The sequence below is a fragment of the Coffea arabica genome, chromosome 3e (genome assembly GCF_036785885.1).
Source record: "Coffea arabica cultivar ET-39 chromosome 3e, Coffea Arabica ET-39 HiFi, whole genome shotgun sequence".
In the NCBI taxonomy this organism is placed as follows: Eukaryota; Viridiplantae; Streptophyta; class Magnoliopsida; order Gentianales; family Rubiaceae; genus Coffea; species Coffea arabica.
Window position 1 is genome coordinate 9,345,769 of NC_092315.1, and position 21,979 is coordinate 9,367,747.

General features: G+C 35.9%; 4 protein-coding genes and 1 long non-coding RNA gene across 6 annotated transcripts; 3 read left to right on the top strand and 2 right to left on the bottom strand.

Annotated features, from left to right (window-relative positions):
- Window positions 1-4,373: 4,373 nt before the first annotated feature.
- Window positions 4,374-5,905, bottom strand: LOC113737809 (probable glucan endo-1,3-beta-glucosidase A6). Its single transcript, XM_027264980.2, has 2 exons — window positions 4,609-5,905; window positions 4,374-4,411 (listed from the first exon to the last, which is right to left on the bottom strand). Exons 1-2 carry the CDS (start codon window positions 5,819-5,821, stop codon window positions 4,374-4,376), a joined length of 1,251 nt encoding a protein of 416 aa, XP_027120781.1. The 5' UTR covers window positions 5,822-5,905.
- A 1,967-nt stretch (window positions 5,906-7,872) lies between these two features.
- LOC113737312 (probable glucan endo-1,3-beta-glucosidase A6) lies at window positions 7,873-10,264 on the bottom strand. Its single transcript, XM_072083688.1, has 3 exons — window positions 10,204-10,264; window positions 8,795-10,099; window positions 7,873-8,538 (listed from the first exon to the last, which is right to left on the bottom strand). Exons 1-3 carry the CDS (start codon window positions 10,262-10,264, stop codon window positions 8,501-8,503), a joined length of 1,404 nt encoding a protein of 467 aa, XP_071939789.1. The 3' UTR covers window positions 7,873-8,500.
- Window positions 10,265-11,721: 1,457 nt separating this feature from the next.
- LOC140004335 (disease resistance protein RGA2-like) lies at window positions 11,722-15,391 on the top strand. Its single transcript, XM_072084681.1, has one exon. The coding sequence runs from the start codon at window positions 11,751-11,753 to the stop codon at window positions 15,366-15,368; it is 3,618 nt and encodes a 1,205-aa protein (XP_071940782.1). The 5' UTR covers window positions 11,722-11,750; the 3' UTR covers window positions 15,369-15,391.
- A 121-nt stretch (window positions 15,392-15,512) lies between these two features.
- On the top strand, window positions 15,513-16,126 carry LOC113737313 (uncharacterized). Its single transcript, XR_011842474.1, has 2 exons — window positions 15,513-15,663; window positions 15,758-16,126. It is a non-coding gene; the product is annotated as an uncharacterized lncRNA (long non-coding RNA).
- Window positions 16,127-18,096: 1,970 nt separating this feature from the next.
- On the top strand, window positions 18,097-21,164 carry LOC113737784 (putative disease resistance protein RGA3). Of its 2 annotated transcripts, XM_027264959.2 has the most exons (4): window positions 18,097-20,213; window positions 20,299-20,367; window positions 20,480-20,516; window positions 20,730-21,164. In XM_027264959.2, the coding sequence occupies exon 1, from the start codon at window positions 18,138-18,140 to the stop codon at window positions 19,809-19,811; it is 1,674 nt and encodes a 557-aa protein (XP_027120760.1). In that variant the 5' UTR covers window positions 18,097-18,137; the 3' UTR covers window positions 19,812-20,213; window positions 20,299-20,367; window positions 20,480-20,516; window positions 20,730-21,164. The 2 variants fall into 2 exon arrangements, with proteins under 2 accessions (XP_027120760.1, XP_027120759.1); XM_027264958.2 differs by having other exon boundaries at window positions 20,480-21,164.
- The last annotated feature ends 815 nt before the right edge of the window (window positions 21,165-21,979 follow it).

The following is a 21,979-nucleotide window of genomic DNA, read 5'->3' on the forward strand; positions in this document are numbered from 1 at the left end:
TTTAGTTTTGTTAATTTTAGCCCATCTATCACCTTGCAATTGTTTCCTTCAATCTTAATGGCTGAATTGCAACAAAAGTGTAAAAGTACAGTATACGTTTTTTCATAAACTCAAGGGACAAGGTACCCTTAATAATTAGAGACTAAATGTTTACATACATAAGATTTGAAGGCCTTTTAGGCAATTTCACCCCCACATTTGAGCTGCTCGTTAATTTACACATTTATAAAGATATCCATTGTACATGAGTCAACAATTGACACCCCCTAATTATTGGTATTTCCATACATAGGATACCGTATCTCTCCGACTTTAATTGTTTCCTCAATATTTATTAAGTTACTCCATCCCCAATTCTCTAACTATTATAAATAGAGGCCACAACAAGATAGCAAGCACCTGCGTATTCTGATGCTGATCTTTGTTTTTGGCTTTATCTCTAATCTCAACTGTTGTACTAATGAGTGGGAAAAAGTATAAACGAAGCCGTCTAATTTTCCTTTTAAAAGATGAGAAAGTCAAAGCAATAGTTGTAAGTTGTGATTTTTTTTTTTCTGTTAGAAAATTCTTGGGTAAAAATTGAATCCAAAATGCATGTTTATGGCAATTTAATTCAAAGAATTTGTAAACAGTTAGATACTTGGTGAATATAACTATCATCTTAGTTAATATATACAACGAAGTTCAGCAATATACTATAGAGAATATGATGGTGGAGACATTATTTAGAAATAGATAGAGTTGATGGTCTAACTAGTTAGGTTGATTTGAAATTGGATGCATTGATTGTGATCAAAATGTTTAAATGAGCGATGATATTTATTGTATTCTTTTATTTATATGTTGTTATCTTACTATTTAGATTTGTTGACTTAGGCCTTGTTTGATAATCTAATTCAATACTTAAATTTATTGAATTCAAAACTTAACATGTTCAAACGTGTTTGATAATAAAAAATTGAACATCTGAATTGATTAAATAGTATTGAATTTCTTAGACAAAACTTGCTTCCAAAAATAAGTGATAAACTATTTACTTATCACTGAACGTGATATACACCCAAATGTATTAGATTTAATACTTTACAATTCAATAAATTAATTATTCAAATTTCAGATTTCAGATTTCAGTTTTCAGACTTTAGTTTTATCAAACACACCCTTTTATATCTATTCTATTAGTATATATATCCTTATACTATATAAGAATGAGTTTAGAATAAAGATGTTCTTTGGATTTCAACCGTAAGGGTAGGGCTATTTTGGGAATGTAAAAGTATTTGAAGTGCAATTGGAGTATTGAATACAAGTCATTATAGCTAATTTAGTTTTGTTGTAATTACTTAGATGTCCTTTTAGACATTTAAAGCTAGGGGTGACAGATATCCGATTGAATACTAGGTATAACTAAATTCAGCTTGTGTTTTAGTGAAATTACAGAAAAGCCCTTCTAATCATTTAATTGTATTAACATCCAAGTCTCTTAATTTCCTAAAGCATTTCTCATCAGTTATTTGTAAACTTATGCTATATAGATATTAAGACATAATTAATGCCAATTAGTAGAGAAGTTTGCTTTCTTGACCGTTACCCTCATCTGTTCAAATTCATTTCATTTACTTACAACTTTTTTCCACTACAATCATGTAGCCTATTAAATTCGGATGTTGCTACATTAGCTACTCCTCTTCCCCATTTTGCAACACCTTTCTCAATAGGTATATTTTCTTTAGCCAATCTACTTTTTGGTTTTAAGAAATCTCAATAGGTATGTTTTCTTTAACCAATCTACTTTTTGGTTGTAAAAAATCTGTAATCTTGATGGTTGTATGTGCGATAATTTTTTAGTGTTTTAATTCAATTGTCCATGTTAGATAGACATGATAGGGAGGAGATCACATTTGTTAATTATTATTTGTGGTTTAAAGTAAGTTTATCATCATAAATTTTTCCATATGCAGATTGCATCTACTTTTATTGTTTTAACTATTAGTTATGATAATTTTCAATTGTTTGTTATTTTATTGATGATTCCATTTAGGCAAATTTTTCACTTCATTTGATTTGCCAATAGGTTTAGCTATCTACTTAGAACTATTTGGCTGCAAATCTAAAGTATGTACTTCATTACTTTTAATTGTTTTCTTGAATTGAGTGGTCTAAGATGTTTTAGTACTTTATTTGATATGGTTATTCCTCTAAATTAGCATGTTAGTTGTTGTATATCTTTGCAGCTAGATCAAAAACTGATGTGTAGTGATTGTAATCCCTATCGAGAAGGAGATGCTTTACTATATGTTCTAAATTATACAATAAATCATAATTGATTGATTGGTGAATGTGGAGGTCTCATGATGATATGTTCTTGGAATCAATATAAATTCAAGAATTTGGCTTGCAAGAACCGAAATTCCACTAGCAATAATTTTCTTCAAATATGCTAATTGTTCAAATCTCACTTATATGACAAGATAATGTGATGGACTGCCCTTATATTAAGATCAAATTCAAACTAAATAACAGATTTTAATATCCATAAAGTGCATGAGCAGATATAAGTAGGTCTTTTATTTTATTAGGTTAGGTGCAAAGTAGTTGATCATACCTTATAATTCTGTTTCATTACATATTAGTATATTGTTTAACTCAATATGTAACTTATGATTTTTCTGTTTAATATTATATATTAAAATTGTCATACTTCAATTCTTATACTACAAAATACCAAATAATAATTATTAATCATCTTTAATTATAGGCACTAAACTCCCGCGCGTTGTGCGGGCTTTTCCCCCTAGTAATAATTAATGCAATTGAAACTAACAACGGTAGAAGCTTAGATCCATCAAGAGATGGCTAAGTATTTTTCCATTGCCACCTCGAGTTTGAAGCAAGGGACCACATTTTCAAGGCTCGTTTCTTTTCTATGTAAGAGAGATGCTACTCGTGTTAAACCTCCATATCAAAATCAATCGGCACCTAAAAATACTACATTTAGAGGGGCTGGTAAAGGAAAGGGGTAGAGTGAGAAAGGGGGAGGGAGAAAGGGTGGCAGGAGAAGGGGGAAGGAGGAGGGGGAGAAGAGACAAGGAGAGGAGGAGAGAGGGAAGGGAGAGAGGGAGGAGAAGGGAGGGAGAAAGAGAGGGTGACAAAATAGAGGGGCAGCCTACAGTGGGAAGAGAGGAGAAAGAACACCAATGGTGTAGGGAGGAAGAATAAGGGAGGAAAGTAAGGGACAAAACAAAAAAAAAAAAAGGAAAGAAAAAGAAAATAAGAAATTTTTTCTCCAAACCCTCCATTGCATAAAAGTTTTCAATTCTACAAGTAAGATACGATAAAGTTTTGTACAAACTTCCTAAAAATATGTTATCCAAATGGACCCCAAGTTTTGCTGCTAATCTAAGATGTAGAAATGCTACCGTTAAGACTGATAATGATGACCATAATTTGAAGGCGAATTTAGCAAAATATAATTCAACGTTTTGCCATATTGTTGTGTACTTTACTGAAAGTATGCAAACAACAAATCAGTACCATAAAAAAATTGTATAAATTAAATTCAAATCTAACTTAACAATCTCATGCAACAATCCTCCTTCGGCACACCTAAAGTGTAAGCTGATATTAAATAAAGGGACTAAATTGAAAAACACGAATTGTAAGCTTGAAAATCAATTTTTGACATTCGAGATAAAGATTACAGCAAATAGGGATTATCTAGGAGCCTGTTTTATTTTCCTTTCCTCTTCCTCCTTCAATCATCTATATTTCCACAAATGAAATTGGACATCAACTGCAGCTCAGTTGCTACAAGAAACTATCACTATCAAAATATCAGAGTACAATGCCTTAGTGGAACTCATTCATTTTTGGACCCTGGTTGTTACACATGCCTACTTCAATATAATATTCTTTTCCCATCCAAGAATTCCACCTTCAATTTGAACGTCTTTGATTCCCCTAAAGTGAGGGATTTCTGTATGTACTGAAAACTGTCCAACATGTCATCAATCTAGGTGTTATTGTATGTAGAATATTAGTCTGAAATTAGATTGACTACGCATAATTAATTTCTTTACTTTTTCTTTATAACCAGGACAAAAATTATAGGAATTCAATCAACCAGTACCCTTCACTAAGAATATTAAGGAAACCAGTGAATATATAGTTAAGCAATTGTTCTGCTTTATTGCATTGCATCATCAAGCTTCGACTTGCTAAACATACCAAGAACAAATCATCTATGAAACATGAAATGTTCGAGCTTAATTACAACTAAGAACAAGAATGAATCTTATTTATTACAAGAATTGTCAAATTGTGACTTTGACAAGGCCGTGAACTAGAAAGCTGAGGAAGTTTTATCTCCATTCCTAGAGAGACACACTTGGGAATTTGCACGGTCCATGGCCTGGTCAACATATAAACCAAAAAGATAGTCAAAATAAGTACAAAAAAGACACATAGAAGCGTTCATCAACAAACATATCTAATCAGACAAATCTGAGTTCTACGTGATAATGATGATAGACTATTTCCTGTTTTCCGTTCCAATTCAACCAACTACTTTTTCTTTCTTCAGATTGGATGATGATGAGATATACTTACTTGGATCCCTGGTGGTTTGCTCAGCAAAACCATTGAAATAGCAAGTTGCACCAGCACTGTCTCTATGCTTAGCCCAGTATGAGCTAAATGCATAACTAGCATGAGCAACAAGAGAGACAGGTTCATAACATTCCTTCCCTGGTGCAAGAGCATCACATGCTCCATTATCTTCTTTGCACACTGAATTCAAAACGGGCCCTAAGTCCGTTATCCTTGAACCAGGCGCCACCACACACCATATCTTTCCCTTGAATGGCTTGTTATTTGTAGGTTGTGGCAAGGTGGGGTAGTTACTTTCACTTTGCACTCCAGTCAGGTCTATCTCATAATTTGGCAGCCCATTTGGCTGCAGCAGCCCCCAGTGCCTTTCAGTCCCTGGGCCAAATTTTCGGTTCTCATCATATAGGGAAAATATGAAGGTGGGAATGACCACGCCAGGTTGAGCTGGTGTCCCTATTGGTGGTGTTGCAGTAACTTTGCGGACAAGGTTTCGATTATAAATGGCTGCATTGTGTATATTTGCACCAGGTTGATCAATGTCACCAGCATTAGGCCAACCAGTCTCTGATATTGCTAGGGAAATATTATCGAAGCCTAACTTTCGAGCTGCAAACAGAACCGAATCAAGCATCTGATCCAGGAGGTTTGTGTAGATCAAACCACTCTCTGGATCTGTGTACGATGAATTTTTAGCCGTGAACAATGCAAAATCCAGGCTTAAGTTCGTGGGGTTTTCAGACCATGAAAAGTAAGGGAAGACATTAACAAAGAAAAACGATCTGGTTTTATTCAAGAAACTCAGCAGTGGTACCATCACCTGATGGTTGAGAATTTCAGGCCTAAATTTCCCACTGGAAGGTGGAAATGTTGATTCCAAGATGTCCATGGCTACCGGCGTCCCAACTTTGATGTTCTGAATATTTTGTGCCTTGATTGAGTTATGAATCCTTACCATGGCAGGTACAAGGTTGTACCATAGCAATGTATTATTGCTGCTTAGGATTTCATTTCCAACTAGTACAAAGCGGATCATTGTTTGAGGGTAATAAGCAAGAACGTTATCTCTTACCCATTGATCTGCAATGGATTGATCTGAAGCGATATCTGGGATAAGTCCATCCTGAATCATGATTGAGGCTTGAAGCTTTGTTCCAGACAGCAGTTTAAGTACTTCAGGATTAGCATCATAAATCTTCACTCGACTGGCATTCATGCTTTGAAGAAGGTTGATTGAATGATGTACAGATTGCAAATTGTCTCCATTCAAACCATAATTTATCCCTATCTTGCTTGATATTGTAGCATCTGACAACACAAAAGAACATCAAGTAGGTGTTAGTTGAATTGAAGTTGAAACAAATCTTAGAGCATCAAGAAACTATTCCTCGTATGCCCTTTGAGGAAAACTTACTCGAAAAAGCAAGGAGAGAGTAGAATAACAGATAAAAAATAGAATTCTCGGCTAGCTTCTTTTTGGCCATGATCTTCTATCAATGTCCTGACTTTCAAAAAGGAATAATGGTTTCCTGAATGCTGGTGGTGCTGGAATTGTGGGAATACGAGAAGAACAGATTGTAGGTATGGGTTGTCAATATGTGACAAGGGAGAAGTATATAAATAGTGAACATTTTACTAGAATTCCAAGAAGCTGTTGAACAACCAGCCATGGTTGAGCCCCATTAAAAAAACAAAAGAGAGCTCTTACTGTTGCAAATTGCAAGGCTCGTGACAGCAATAAATACAAGGAAGGATCAAGAACATGTACAGTAATAATCTGCAGAAAATTAAGGCAAAGATCATCAGGTAGAAAGACACATTTGAATGTTATCCAGTGATCAAATACAATAATGCAAGTATTCCACCTTTCCAACGTAATTGTCATCATCTGTACGAGGAACTTAGTTTGTGACTACTATATTGTATTACTTAATTTAATAGCTAATTCGAAGGAAATCTTGAATAGATTTGTCTTTGTTCCTTTTTTTCCCCCCATCTTAATGAACTGCATATATAGATTATTCCACTTCCAGAGTTGCACGCCAGTGCTTTTGGTGCATCTTAAAAAAAGGGTATCTCCAACTCCTAGAGAAATGGGATAAAAAACAGGGAAACAACAACATGTTCTGGATCACATAAAACTTGAAGAAAATTCTTGCTACCAAAATGTTTGCTGAATGCAGATGTTTTATGAAAGCTGATGTCCTCTTATGTGATGAAAACCTTCTAAACGGGTTTAATTGCTTTTCTTTTTCTTTGCCCATTTTGTGTGATGGTGTGAGGAGATCAAGGTATTCCATCCAAATATGTTGTTTCAATAGCATGGAACTGTTGAAGTTGCAAATAACAGAGGGAGTTTCGCTTTCTCTTCACGAATTGGTTGTCCAGAAAGTATAGGAAAAGATCAAATTACACTTTACCCCCTCCGGTGTAGCTAATTTTCATGTAATCCCCTTCTAGTTTTAAAAACTATATATAATCCCCTCATAGTTTGGATTAAAAATGTCAAATTAACGGAAATGATCATCCGTAACGAAACCTATAAAAATATCAAAATTACCTTTGTTTAAAAACTAAAATGACTTAAGTGACCAAAATATATAAATATAATATGCATGACACTCTAATCTCATATGATTTTATATTTTACCATATAACCCCCTTTATACTTTAGTGCTTAACCATATAACCCTCTTATGGTTTTCAATATATATACATAACCCCCTTGTGATTAATAAATAATTTTTAACTTTACATAGGGATGTTTTTGATGTTTTAGTTGATTCCATTATGAATTGCAAATTTTGCCACTTTGACACTATAATCCAAATCATGAAGGGGTTATGTATAACTTTGGAAACCATAAAGGAGTTATGTAATAAAATACTAGACCACATGGGGGTTAATTGTAATTTACCCAAAGTTTTTTAACTTGAACCTCTTTACTTATTTGACGTTATGTCTGCTTTCTTTATTCATCTAGAATTAGAAACTCGCAAAAACAATGGCTCGAAATAACTGTGTTTAATCGTTAGATTGGCATCAAATTTTACCTCTATACATGATTCTGCCTCATTTCTTGTCTACATTTACTTCACTGGACATAATCTATTTATGGAGTAAACCAAATAAATTTGTCATAGGTACTGACTTTTTTATTCCTTCGAAAGTTAGCTAATACTATTTTACTCAACGAGAATTAACAATGATCAACAATTTTATAACTCTCCATTAAATTGTTAAATTGTAGAATATCATGAACTACATTACTGTGGATTTCAAAGTAGTCAAGTAGATTTTACACATTTTTACCCAGAAGAAACTAATCACCAAATACCACCTTTTAGATGCAAAATACTTAATATCCACCTTTGAAATTTTCATCAAATGACTGCCAAACAAATTGCCAATTCAGTCTTTTAACAAGCCTTGCATTTGCAATATGGTCTAATCAATCACTCTGTTGCTTTTTAAATTGCAACATCATCCTTCAATTATATCTGAAAAACTCGGGCTCCATGCATGTCTCTTGAGCAATGAGCATTTCATTGCTCACCAAATTATGCTTCTTTGGAAGATGTAGAGTCAGTGATGAATTTGGAGAAGAACGATGCCTCTTAAGCCAATAGTCATCTGCTTTTGCAGAAGTACCTAAACTAATTTCCAAACCAACTTGAATCTTTTGATAGAAGAGCATATACAAATAAAAAAAAAATGATCTCAGAGTACTCAATCACTTGCTAGTTGCTCTGAATTGCTAACAACTATTTCGAAGAAAATGACCTCAAATAGTCTTTTAAAGATATGAATTTCATTATTGCATTGATTGCTAACCTATGACTAAAACAAGGAGAATAAACTTGATATTCAGAATTTCAACTGCTTCACATACTTCTTAGAAATATACACTTGGAAACTTGCACGATCCATGGCCTGCTCAACATATAAACCAAGAAAAGAAAAAGTCATACAAATTGCGAAGGAAAAATAGTAATTCTAGTAAGACATAACTATAGTGAGAAAAATTTCTGTGAAGATGGTAATGATTAATTAGCAGTCTAGGGGTAAAAAGGTTTGGGAAGTCTACAATATTTCACCCATTGATGCGATAATTCCATTTCTTGCTGGAAGTTTTGACTCTATTATGATCTGATGCTTGTTAAATGATCCCTGAAGAGAAATTACTTACTTGGATCTGTGGTGGTTAGCACTGCAAGACCATTGAAATGACAAGCTGCACCTCTGCTCCTAAACTTAACCCAATATGAGCTAAATGCATAACTAGCATGAGCTCTAATTGTTACTGGTTCATAGCAATCATTTCCTGGAGATAGTGCATCACAAATTCCATTGCCAAGGCTGCAAACAGATTCCAATTGTGGAACTAATTCCATTATGTTTGCTTCGCTTGCCACAACACACCACAGATTTCCTTTAAAGGGCTCATTATTTGATGGCAGTGGCAATGGGGGATAGTCCCCTTCTCCTAGCTTTCCTGTCAGGTCTAAATCATACACAGGCCAGGAATTGGCTCGCAGAATTCCAAAGTGCCTTGCTGTTCCTCGTCCTGGAATTTGATCTTCATCAAATAAAGCATATATGAATGTTGGTATGAATACACCAGGTCTAGCCGGTGTCCCAATTGGTGGTTTAGCAGACATTCTGTGCACAAGATTTCTGTTGTAAGTAGCAGCATTGTATCTATTTGCACCAGGCTGATCAATGTCACCTGCATGAGGCCAACCAGTTTCTGATATTGCTAATGCAACATGGTCAAGGCCTAATTTTTGACTAGCAAATAGAACTGAGTCAAGCATCTGATCTAGGAGGTTTGTGTAAATCAAACCACTCTCTGGATCTCTGTATGAAGAATTTTTGTCGCCTCTAAATAAAGCCAAGTCAAGGCTCACATTTGTTGGATTTGCAGACCATGTAAAATAGGGGAAGACATTTAGGAAGAAATACGACTTTGTTTGATTCAAGAATTGCAGCAATGGTATGATGACCTGATCATGAGGAATATCAGACCTGAATGTCCCACTAGAAGGTGGAAATGTTGATTCCAATATGTCCATAGCCAATGGAGTCCCAACTTTAATGTTATGAATATTGTGACTTCTAACTGAACCAAGGATCCTTCTCATTGCAGGTACAAGATTGTACCACAATGTTGTATCATTCTGGCTTAGAACTTCCTGTCCAACAAGTATGAACCGGATCATTGTATCAGGATAATATGCAAGTACATTTTCCTGTACCCACTGATTTGCAAATGTTTGATTCGAAGCAATATGCACGAGAAAATTGTTAGCAATGCTGATTGAGACACGAACACTTTTCTGAGATAACGATTTTAGTATTTCGTGATTTGCATCACGAAGCTTTACAAAACCAGCATTCTTGATCTCAAGGAGCTGGACTGTGTAATTTATTGGTGGGAAATTAGTTCCTTGCGTTCCATAAACTACACCAATCCTGCTTGATGTTAGTGCATCTGTTAAAGAAGCATAAGAAAGTTGTTAGTTGAATTGTAGTTGAAAACAAAAATGTGAAAGCATGAACCGGAGTTTTTTCTTCATTCTTTTTTTGAAAACCTACTTGAGAATGTGAGGAGGCAGAAGAACAAAGGAACAATAAGAAAATTCTCTGCTATTTTCATCTTCTTCTGTTTTACTCAATGTTGAGACTTATTAGAATACTACTGTTTTGAATGCACAGATAGAAACAGATTATAGAAGAAACTTTTTGAGTAAGAATGGAGATTGTGAGAATTAAGAACATATATAGATGGAGAAAAAATTGTTAGAATATCAAGAAGCTGTTGAACAACCAGCAATTATAAGGGAAGAGGAGAGAAATAATCTTTACAATAGTTTCACAGATAAAGTGAGAGCAATAGCAGTTGAAAATTGCATTCTTGCTGCAAGATAAACTAGAAGTCTAGAATGGAACAAAACCATGACATATGAATTAGGTAAGAGACGCAGGCTGGCATTTGTCCACTTCGTTATCATTTTTATCTTTTTTCAAATTTTATTTTATTACTACAATTTTGGGTTAAAAAGCTCGTATAAATCTTAGTCCTTGTAATCAAGAAATGTCACTCAAAATCTCAAAAGCTTGTCATAGATAAATCTAGTCTATTTTAGCCTTGAATTAATGAGGTTTTCATGGGAGGGGTGATTGGAGCAAGTAGTCTGTGGTAGGTACTAAGCAAAGTTGTATCCTCTTTCTGAATTTTGAACTCTCTACTAAACCCAATGACAAATTTTCTACTCTTAACTAATATTTGATCAACGCTTATAATTTGTTGTTGGATGTCCAAAATTATTTTGTGCATTCATTTTTTGTCAATAGTGGTTTTTTTTTTTGTGTACGGAGAAAATAGTCAAATATACATGAGACAGGGGAGGGATGGGTTGGATGGTTTGGGGGAGGCAGTATAAGTGAAATGTCTAAATTTGAGCCCTCCACTTACACTAAAATTTTTTTTTTTAAAAAAAAAAAGGTACATGGAGCAGACTTGACATAGTTTAGGCTTGTGCTGCTTCTGCCATTATCCAGAAACCTTAGCCCTCTTCGCTATCTACATGGGAACTGAAATTGGATTAGGATTACATCCCATTAATCAAATGAATTTATTAATCTCCAAATGAATAAGGTACCCTGACAACACCAAGACAGCATTAACAGTGGAAATGGAGTCTTGATTCTAGTCACTGTTTATTATCTTGATCTGATTTACCAGGATTAGATTTTAATTGTTGCTTTTTTAGTAGGACAAAGTTCTGACGAAAGTTCAAGCATAATTTGTTGCCATAATGAGGGAAGGAATAAAGCGAAAAGGTAAATTAGGAGCAGAAAGCATCCAATTGCTGTTTAATTAATTGATCAACTAAAGAACTATTAAGTTATTGCCACTTTGATTTTCTTCTTTTTCGTCAAGAAGATGCTTTTGATGCTTAAACAAGCAAAGAAACACTTCAAATCTATATTGTCATCCTCTAGTATTTCTACTATCTGTTGAATCATATTTGCTGTGAAAATTAAATTTGTTAAGAAGGAAAATGGCTGACGCTCTTATTGGTGCTACCATTCAGATTATTCTGCAGAAGATGCTCCCCCTCGCCGCAGATGGGATTGGGATGGCTTTTGGACTCAAGGAGGATTTGAAGAACTTGAGAGAATCTGCTGCAATGATCCGAGCGGTCATAGCTGATGCAGAGGAAAAGCAAGGACACGATCAGGCTGTGAAACTGTGGTTGAAGAGGCTTGAAGGAGTGGCTTTTGATGCTGATAATGTGTTGGATGAGCTGAACTATGAATTTATTCGGAAACAACTGCAGGAAAAGGTGTGCTTCTTTTCATTCTTTTGTGATACTGCTTTGCATTGGAGAATGGCTTCTAAGGTTAAGAATGTTAACCAGAAGTTGAAAATTATCAACCAAGAAGCTATTGACTTTGGACTCAGGTCCCAGCTGATGGGAGGTGGTGCAAATATAGCTCCCCTTCCTCTCCCTGCTATAAGTCGGGAGACTGACTCTATAATTCGTCAAATTGTTGTTGGAAGATCCAATGATGCATCAAACCTAGTGGAGACATTGTTGAGCTCTTCTGCAAAAGTTGTTTCTGTTATTCCCATATCTGGCATGGGGGGGTTGGGGAAAACAACTTTGGCTCAGTTAGCATACAATGATCCAGGAATTGATGGACATTTTGATACTAAGATTTGGATTTGTGTCTCTGAGAAATTTGAAGTTACTAGGCTTTTTAAACTGGTTTTAGAATCATTGACAAAGAGAAAAGTTAAAACTGAAAGCAGGGATGTTATAGTTCAGGATGTTCGGAAAGAACTTAAATGGAAGAGATATCTTATTGTGCTTGATGACATGTGGGATGAGAGATCTCAACTCTGGGACGACTTTTTTCAATGTTTGGTGGGAATTACCAACACACAAGGAAACTGGATTCTTGTAACAACGCGTAAGCTAAATGTGGCATCAATCGTGGCTACACATCCTACCTATAGATTGGAAATATTATCGGATGATGATTGCTGGTCAATACTGATAGAAAAAGCATTTGGAGGTGGAGAAGTACCAAAAGAATTGGAAGAGGTAAGAACTGGAATCACGAAAAGATGTCAAGGTCTACCTCTGGCTGCAAATGTAATTGGAGGTTTGTTACGTATCAAAAGAAAAGAAGAGTGGCTCCCAATCATAGAGAGCGGGCTTTTGCACTTAAGTGAGAATGAAAATACTGTCATGCAACTACTTAAGTTGAGCTTCGATCATTTACCAACTGCATCCATCAAGAAGTGTTTTGCATACTGCTCGATTCTTGACAAAGATTTTCTTGTAAACAAGCAACATCTAATCCAACTCTGGATGGCAGAAGGTTTTCTTCAAGCAAGTCATAATGAGTTATTAGAGGACATAGGCAACAACCATTACCACATCCTGTTAGAGAGTTCATTGTTGCAAGAAGTAAGGATGTATGACCCCTATCTTGATGTGAATGCCAGATATGCCAAAATGCATGACTTCGTGTATGATCTTGCACGATCATTGTCAGGATCTGACAGCATAAGGGGTGAGAACTGCCAATCCAGATATCTAGTATTGCATTCATTTGGAGAAGAAACACAGATGAAGTTGAATGACATATCAACATCAGTTAGTTCATTAATTTTGCTTGAGAGTCACATATCAGGTGACATTTTATCAAACTTTAGGTACTTGCACGTGCTGAAGTTGTCTTGGGTGACTAGTGAGGTGCTGCCAAGCTCAATCGGCAAGCTGATCCATTTACGATTTCTTGACCTTTCATACTCTAGAATAGAAGCTCTGCCTGAGTCCATTTGCAAGCTTTATAATTTGCAAACACTTACATTTGATGAATATCCTGACAAGAGAACTCTTAAGCAGCTTCCAAAAGGGATGAGAAAGTTGGTTAATTTGAGACATCTCCGCTTTTTTGCTTCTGATGGTCAATTCCAAATGCCAAAAGGGATGAGGCAGTTAACCTGCCTTCAAACTCTACAGTTCTTCAATGTAGGAAAAGACAATGGCCGTACACTTGAGGAGCTGGGATGCTTAAAAAACCTCCGAGGCCGCCTTCAGATTCGTAATCTAGAACTGGTAAATGGTAAAGAGGGAGCTCTGCAGGCAGATTTACTGCAAAAGCCAAAAATGCGTCACTTGGGATTTGAATGGTGTAGTGTTAATGCAGAAGGTGGTTATGATGATGAACATGTCTTGGAAGGCCTCCAGCCCCATCCAAATTTGCAAAGTTTACACATTAATAACTACAATGGTGGGAAATTTCCACGTTGGTTAATGAACATGGCAATATACATGAAGACTACAGACGGATCATCAATAACAAGACTCGACAAATTGGTAAAGCTGAGATTAATAAACTGCAAACTATGCACAGAAGTCCCTGCCCTTGGACAGTTGCCATCTCTTCAAGTTCTTGAGTTGAATGGATTAGAGAACTTAAGATGCATTGGAACTTCATTCTATTGCATTGCTGATGATTCCAGTGGATCAAGCAGCAACAGAAGCAGTAGTCAAGGGTCAAGCAAATTGTTTCCAGCTCTTAAAACTCTTGAGTTAGCAAATATGCCAAATCTAGTACAATGGAGGGGAGCAGAAGCTACATCCAGAGGAGGTGGTGATGAAGGGCTAGAAGTGTTCTTTCCTAGCCTTGAAGATTTGATGATTATGATGTGCCCCAAACTGACCACAGCTCCAGGTAATTTTCCAAGCCTGAAGAGATTGAAAATCGAGAGGATGGACCAGCTTTTGCCAGTAAAACAGATTTGCAGCAACGCAACCATTCTCACAGACCTCTGGATCAAAGGAATGCCGGAGCTTACTTGCATTCAAGACGTGCTCAACAAACAGGACTTAGCATGGCTAAGATTGGAAGAGTGTCCCTATTTAAATGACATACATGGCTGTGGAACTTCTCTTAGAGAATTAAGGATCATGAACTGCGAGAATCTAAGGGAGTTGCCGGAGAATCTACATCAACTACAGGCTCTACAAACACTTTGTATTATGCAGTGCCCAAATATCAAGTCAATCGCGATTCCTTCAGGAGAGCATGGCCTCACATCCCTCCAAGAACTGAGATTTGTTGATTGCAGTGGGCTGAATAGTCTGCCAGCTGAAATGCTACACTCTCGTACATCTCTTTGTACTCTGGTTGTGAGAAGATGCCCCAATCTTGTCTCATTTCCAATTGATTTGCAGCAAACACCTTCTCTAGTGGTCCTAGTGCTATCCGGTTGTCCCAAATTGACCACTATACCGGAAGGACTCGGTCGCTTTTCTTGCTTAAGAGTGCTGTTTATTGGTCCATTCCCAGATTCAAGCCAGGAATTCGAATTGTTATCAGCCGTGGCTTCCTCATCTGTCCGCACTCTTGCAATAGTTGGATGGCCTCATTCAAATTCTCTGCCAGAAGAGCTTCAGTACCTGACTAACATTACAAAATTAAGTATACTCAACTTTGGATCAGTAGAAGCTTTACCTGATTGGTTGGGAAACCTTGGCTCTCTAGAAAGACTACACCTGATTGATTGTGAAAAGCTTCAACATTTGCCTTCTATGGCTGCTATGCGACGTCTCACCAAATTAAGTTTTCTGTCAATTTCGGGTTGTCCTCTGCTACAGGAACTATGCAGCAACTCTGAGCGGTTCAAGATTTCTCATATTCCCACTATATTAATTGATGATGAAGAGTTGATGTAATCCAACTTTGAAGTATTATATTACATCCTGTAAGGTTCCACTCATTTTCTATCACCTGTCTAGTTTAACTTATCTGCTACTGTATCTCTCATTTTCTTTCTCCTTTGAATCTAATGGTTGCAGGTAGTACAAAGGATAAAATGATGGAAGAAGGTTGTTATGTTGATCAAATCTCCAGTACGGCCTATCTACTTCCTTTCTAGCTGATAATATCTCCGGTTTTCACTTTCTTGATTTTTTGCTGCAGTAATTCGTATAGGTGGCCAGGGTCTCAAGAAAATGAAGAGACAGAATGGTACGTTTAATTTGTATGCACCCCATCATTTGCAAAGATTCAGCTTGTTTTTCACAACTTTTATCAATTGGTTACAGCTTGTTCAATATCACAGATAACGAAGAAGAAGAAGAAGATACTCTACAAAATCTGAAATTTGCCTTGAATTTATTAGGATTACGAGCTGTTGGCCTCCACTAATTAAGCACTGCTATGCCTTCTATTGCTGATTATCAAGAGGCAAAGGTTGGTCTGCAATGTAGTTATGTTATATGTGGCGGACAAGGAACTGTGGTAGATTTTGATTGATCAAATATGCACTTTTAGTCCACAGTTATGTTGGAGTAATATCTTCATTTTGCAATAGTTTGTGAACCTATTTCTTTTGTGAATCAAGTTAGGAAACTGTATTAGCTACTGAATTGTGTATCGCTAATTTGTGTTGTTTGTGGTGTAATTGAAGATGTTAGAAGAGATTAATGTTGATTGATGGTCCAAGGTGAAGATGGGTTTTTTTTTCTTTTTCTCTTATTATCCCAATTAGTGTTTATCACGATTAAATTGTAATTGTTGTTTACTTCATGTATTAAAGAGGTCCAACATTTTTATAAGTTAATATTAACTAATTAGTTTAGTTTCTTAAACGTGAATTGAGGTGAACAGATCTAGTGGCATGGATTGGATAATGGAAATGCCCCAGATCTTTATAAATTGGTTTAGTTGATTTATTTTTCTTATTTGGTTTAAGTGAGACTCTAAACCTTAAAAGGGAGAAGGTGAAGAGACTGAAATCCGAACCAATGACTTTAGCATCATCCGATTAATATCCCTACCAATTGAATTAGTCTTACTCACATGTATATTTATGAATTAGTTAAGTTGGTCATTACTTTCACATGAGACTCATACTGAAAAGATCAAACAGACTGAATTTAGACGACTTATTAATTAGTTTAGTTAGTCTTTATTCTCATACATAACTCGGGTTGAATGTATTTGGAAGGCAATTCCAACGAGTCAAGAACTATACCCAGAATCCGAGTCATGTGCATGGACGGACCATAATACAAAGCTAACTCTTTTTTTTGGCAATATAGGGCAAACATTGACAGTTGCTGCCTTTGGATCGAGGGATTTGACCAAGGATTTGAAGTACCTTTGGTTGTTTACATTATTTAGGAGGTATTTAGATTTGTTGATTACAAATTATTCTTGTATTTAAAATATATTTTAATAATTGATATATTACAAACTCGAATACCTATTAAGCAATTCAAATAACTAGAACAATGTGGATAAATTTTGATCATTCATCAAATTTCTCAATCCAAACAAAAGCATAAAAGAATTTGAAATTCCATCGATCTCGAAACCAAGTAACCACATTCATCTATTTCAGTAGTGTAGATTTAATGAAATTATGATATTTTATTTAAACAAAACAAAAAAAAAGAGCGGATTTGACTCTAATCACCACCAGTGAATATCTTTAGGAGCATAGGTTATTTACATGGAATATTAAAATTTGCCCACTAATTCAATCCTCATATCGGCAGTAAAATTCAAACACATAAAGTAAGAGAAGAGGAACTCGAACAAAGGATTTCTGGATCATCTGATTAATATTCCTCTTAGTTGAATTAGTCTTTATGAAGGTGTATCTTCATTGATTAGTTTAGTTGGTCTTCGTTTTCACAGATGACTCGCGTTAAACAGATCAAGTAGACAGGATTTAGAAGACGTAACAATTAGTTTAGTTAGCCTTTTTTTCACTCTCACACGGGATACGAGTTTAATCTCATGAATCGAGAATAAAGCCAAATTTTGGACCAAGTTAATCGAAGCACTGTCGTTGTGAAGCCAAGCCCAATAGTACCCACAGTCTGGGTCATGCCTCATGTGTATCGATGGATAATAGTAATGCATGGCTAACTCTGATACCATGATAAAAGAATTTGATATTTTGTCACATTAGATGGGAAAGTTAAGATCTTTGTTAATTGATTTAGTTAGTTTTTAGTCGCAAATGTGAGGTTACTTTTTTTTTTTTCTTTTGCAGTAAGAAAGTTTGAATGAATTTGATCGGATTTTTACAAATTGCTTACTAACGCAGTTTTCGACAATAAAATTTGAACATATGATTTTTATGGAAGAAGTGGTCGATTTATTAATTGAGCTAACTTGCAATCGCACCAACGCTGGGATTTACTTGTTTAACGTCATGCATGATTTCTTTGTTGAATTTACAAGGCTCCCGTACCGAGGCAAGGAATAAAGTGAGAATCAAATTAAGCAAATTTAGTGGGAGAAAAAGGCACTAAAAAGTGAATAGCTAACATAATTATCTTCTTTTACTTTTTTTACTAAAGATGAATATGTTTTTTATGCTTAAACAAGCAAAGAAGTACTCCGAAACTCTTATTGTCATCCACCACCAATTCCTGCGAGCTCTGCAAACGTATATCCTCTGAAAACCAAATTCTAAATCAAGGAAAATGGCTGACGCTCTTATTGGTGTTACCATTCAGATCATGTTGCAGAAGACACTTTCACTTGCCACAGATGGCATTGGAAGGGCTTTTGGATTCAAGGAGGAGTTGGAGAGCATGAAGGAATCTCTTGCCATGATCCGAGCAGTGGTAGCTGATGCAGAGGAAAAGCAAGGACACGATCAGGCTGTGAATCTGTGGCTGAAGAGGCTTGAAGGAGTGGCTTTTGATGCTGATAATGTGTTGGATGAGCTCAACTATGAATTTATCAGGAGACAACTGAAGGGAAAGGTATGCTTCTTTCCAGTCTCTTGTGGTACTAATTTGCATTGGAGAATGGCTTCTAAGGTTAAGAATGTTAACCTGAAGTTGAAAATGATCAATCAAGAAGCTACTGGCTTTGGACTCCGGTCCCAGATGATTATGGGAGGTGGTGCCAGTTTGGCTCCTCTTCCTCTCCCTGCTACTAGTCGGGAGACTGACTCTATCGTTCGTCAAAATGTTTTTGGAAGGGCCAATGATGCATCCAGAATGGTGGAGACATTGTTGAGCTCATCTGAAAAAGTTGTTTCTGTTGTTCCCATAACAGGCATGGGGGGGTTGGGGAAAACAACTTTGGCTCAGTTAGTGTACAATGATCCAAAAATTCGTGGGCATTTTGATAAAAAGATGTGGATTTGTGTGTCTGAGAATTTCGAAGTTACTAGGCTATTCAAACTGATCTTGGAATCATTAACAAAGCAGAAAGTTAAAACTCAAAGCAGGGACGTTATAGCTCAAGATATTCGGAAAGAACTAGAAGAAAAGAAATATCTTCTTGTGCTTGATGACATTTGGGATGAGAGATCTCAACTCTGGGATGATTTTTTCCAACCCTTGGTGGGAATTACCAACACAATGGGAAACTGGATCCTTGTCACTACGCGTAAGCTAAAAGTGGCATCGATTGTGGCTACGCATCATACTTATGGATTGGATATATTATCAGATGATGATTGTTGGTCCATATTCAAAGAAAAAGCATTTGCAGGTGGAGAAGTACCAAAAGAATTGGAAGAGCTTAGAAATTGCATCACGAAAAGATGTCAAGGTCTACCTCTGGCTGCATGTGTAATTGGTGGTTTACTACGTATCAAGAGAAAAGAAGAGTGGCTACCAATTATAGAGAGTGGACTTCTGCACTTGAGTCAGAGTGAAAATAGTGTCATGCAGCTACTTAGGTTGAGCTTTGATCATTTGCCAACTGCATCCGTTAAGAAGTGTTTTGCATACTTCTCAAATTTTGAAAAAGATTTTGTTCTGGATAAGCAACTGCTAATCCAACTCTGGATGGCAGAAGGTTTTCTTCAAGCAAGTGATGATGAGGAATTAGAGGATATAGGCAACAGCCATTACCACATTTTGTTAGAAAGGTCATTGTTGGAAGAAGTAATAGACTATGACAACTGTTTGGATGTGGATGTCAGATTTGGCAAAATGCATGATTTCGTCTTTGATCTTGCACGATCAGTTTCTAGATCTGACAGCGCAAGGGAGGACCATTACCAGTCCAGGTACCTAGTATTAAATTCATCTGGGGTAGAAGCAGAAGTAAACTTGAACGACAAATTCACGTCAGTAAGTACGTTAGATTGGCTTGAGAGTGTCATGCCTGGTCACATCCTTGCAAAATTTAGGTAATTGCGCATTCTGAGGTTGCTTTCGGTGACTAGTGAGGTGCTACCAAGATCAATTAGCAAGCTGATTCATTTGAGGTTGCTTGAAATTTCATACTCTAGAATAAAAGCATTGCCAGAGTCCATCTGCAAGCTTTATAATTTGCGAACACTGATAATTCTTGAATCTGGTGACCAGAGAATTGGTATGGAGCTTCCAAGGGGGATGAGAAATTTGATTAACTTAAGACATCTCAGCTTTTTTACATTTGACAGTGAACTCCAAATGCCTAAAGGGATGGGACAATTGACTTCCCTTCAAACACTACAGTTCTTCAATGTTGGAAAGGGAAAAGGCCGCACAATTGGGGAGCTGGGCTGCTTAAAAAATCTTAGAGGCCGCCTACTTTGAAGTTCACTACATTCTGTAAGATTCCAATTTCCATATCACCTGTTAAGATATCTGCATTTCACCTTTCATTTTCTTTCTCATTTGAATATCATCAACGCAGATGGTAGATTGGATAAAGTTCTGGGGATACAGGTTCTCATGGTGATCAAATGATTCCAGTATGGCCTAGGTACCTTCTTTCTAGTTGATTGCCTGATAACAATTACCATTTTCTGCTTCTTGCATTTTCTTTACCACTGTACTGCAAACCTTGTAACCACAATTGGTTATTGTTCTTATAGGTGGCCAGGGTCTCAAGAAATTGAAAGAGACAGAATGGTATGTTCAATTTGTTAGCATCCAAGCATGAGGAAAGAATTCGTTTGTTGAATTGGTTACATGAATTTGTTTGTTTTCACAAATAACAAAGAAAGTAGATGGGCTACAGAAACATCTGAAATCTTGAATTTATTAGGATTCTGAGCTGTTGGCCTTTCTTTAAGTAGTAGTATTATGTTTTGTGACAACTGATTTTCAGGGTATGATTGATAGGATGAAGGCAACAAGCAAAGGTTGGGCTGCAAAGGTTTATGTTATATGTGGTGGAAGAGTTTAAGTGATCAAATCTGCACTTGTGCCAGTCCACAGTTGGAGGAATTTCTTCATTTTGCAAAAAAAAATTGTGAGTCTAGTTAGGAAACTGCACTTGCTACTGCAGTGTAATTAGCAGTTTTGTTGGACAAATAGTCACTTGAGTCTTTCTTGTGGTTTTTAGTGTAATTGAAGACTTTAGAACAAATTAATGTTTTTTCATGGTGCAATGTGAAGATAACCAAAGAAAACATATAACTGAGCTTAGAATGACTCTTTTTTTTTTTTTTTTTGGTCAACAGGTGTGTGGGTGATTTTGTACTAAATCATGAATATTTTTGTGCTATTTTTGCTGTGAAATCATGTAGCTTTTTATTTTCATTTGGATTTGCTAAATTGTGGAGTTGTATCAAGTTGAGTATATGGAAATTGCCCCGTTGCAAAGTTCATGAAATAGCTTCCAATTTTCCCCTTCCAACAAATAAATGGACCTTGAAATTCGTAAAATTATGCACGTACTATAAAAAGTCATAAAATTTTCAGATTGCCCCTCGTGCAATATTGTGAAAAATTTTGGATATTTATCTGAACATTGAAATTCATCACATGAAATAAACAGGATTAACTACTTAACAATATAATAAAATTTTTATAATAGATTTATAACTCTTTTAATTGAACTTTTGGAATAGAATTCTATTTTATAACTGTGTATTTACCCTATGAGCTTATTATGTATCATAGAGGGGTAGCTAAGAAAAACACATAAAAGAAATTACACTTTGTTTTCCCTTTAGCATGAAAGGATGGTAATTACTCTAATCATAGTTTGTCATCTGAATTCCCTTTTGACAGCTACTTTTACAAAATTGAGCCCCTTTACATGTATTTTCAGTAATATATGCCATTGTGCTGAATTTCATTATTTAAAGTACTTATAATCTATCCTTAACAATTACATGATAATAATATAATTATGAAGTCATTAAACTTGTCCAGTGCACAACAATGATTTTTTTTTTCTAGTAGAGGAAGGGTGAGATTTAAGAAGTAAGGAGGGAGCAGAGAACGTGCTAAATATCGTAGTTGAACAATGTCGCACATTGTTTTGCTAAATATGCTTGTTCTATTTCTAATGGTTGTATATGGGGGGACTTCCCTCCAGATTTTATTGTTATCGCACTTGCTACGGACATTATCTCAGATTAATA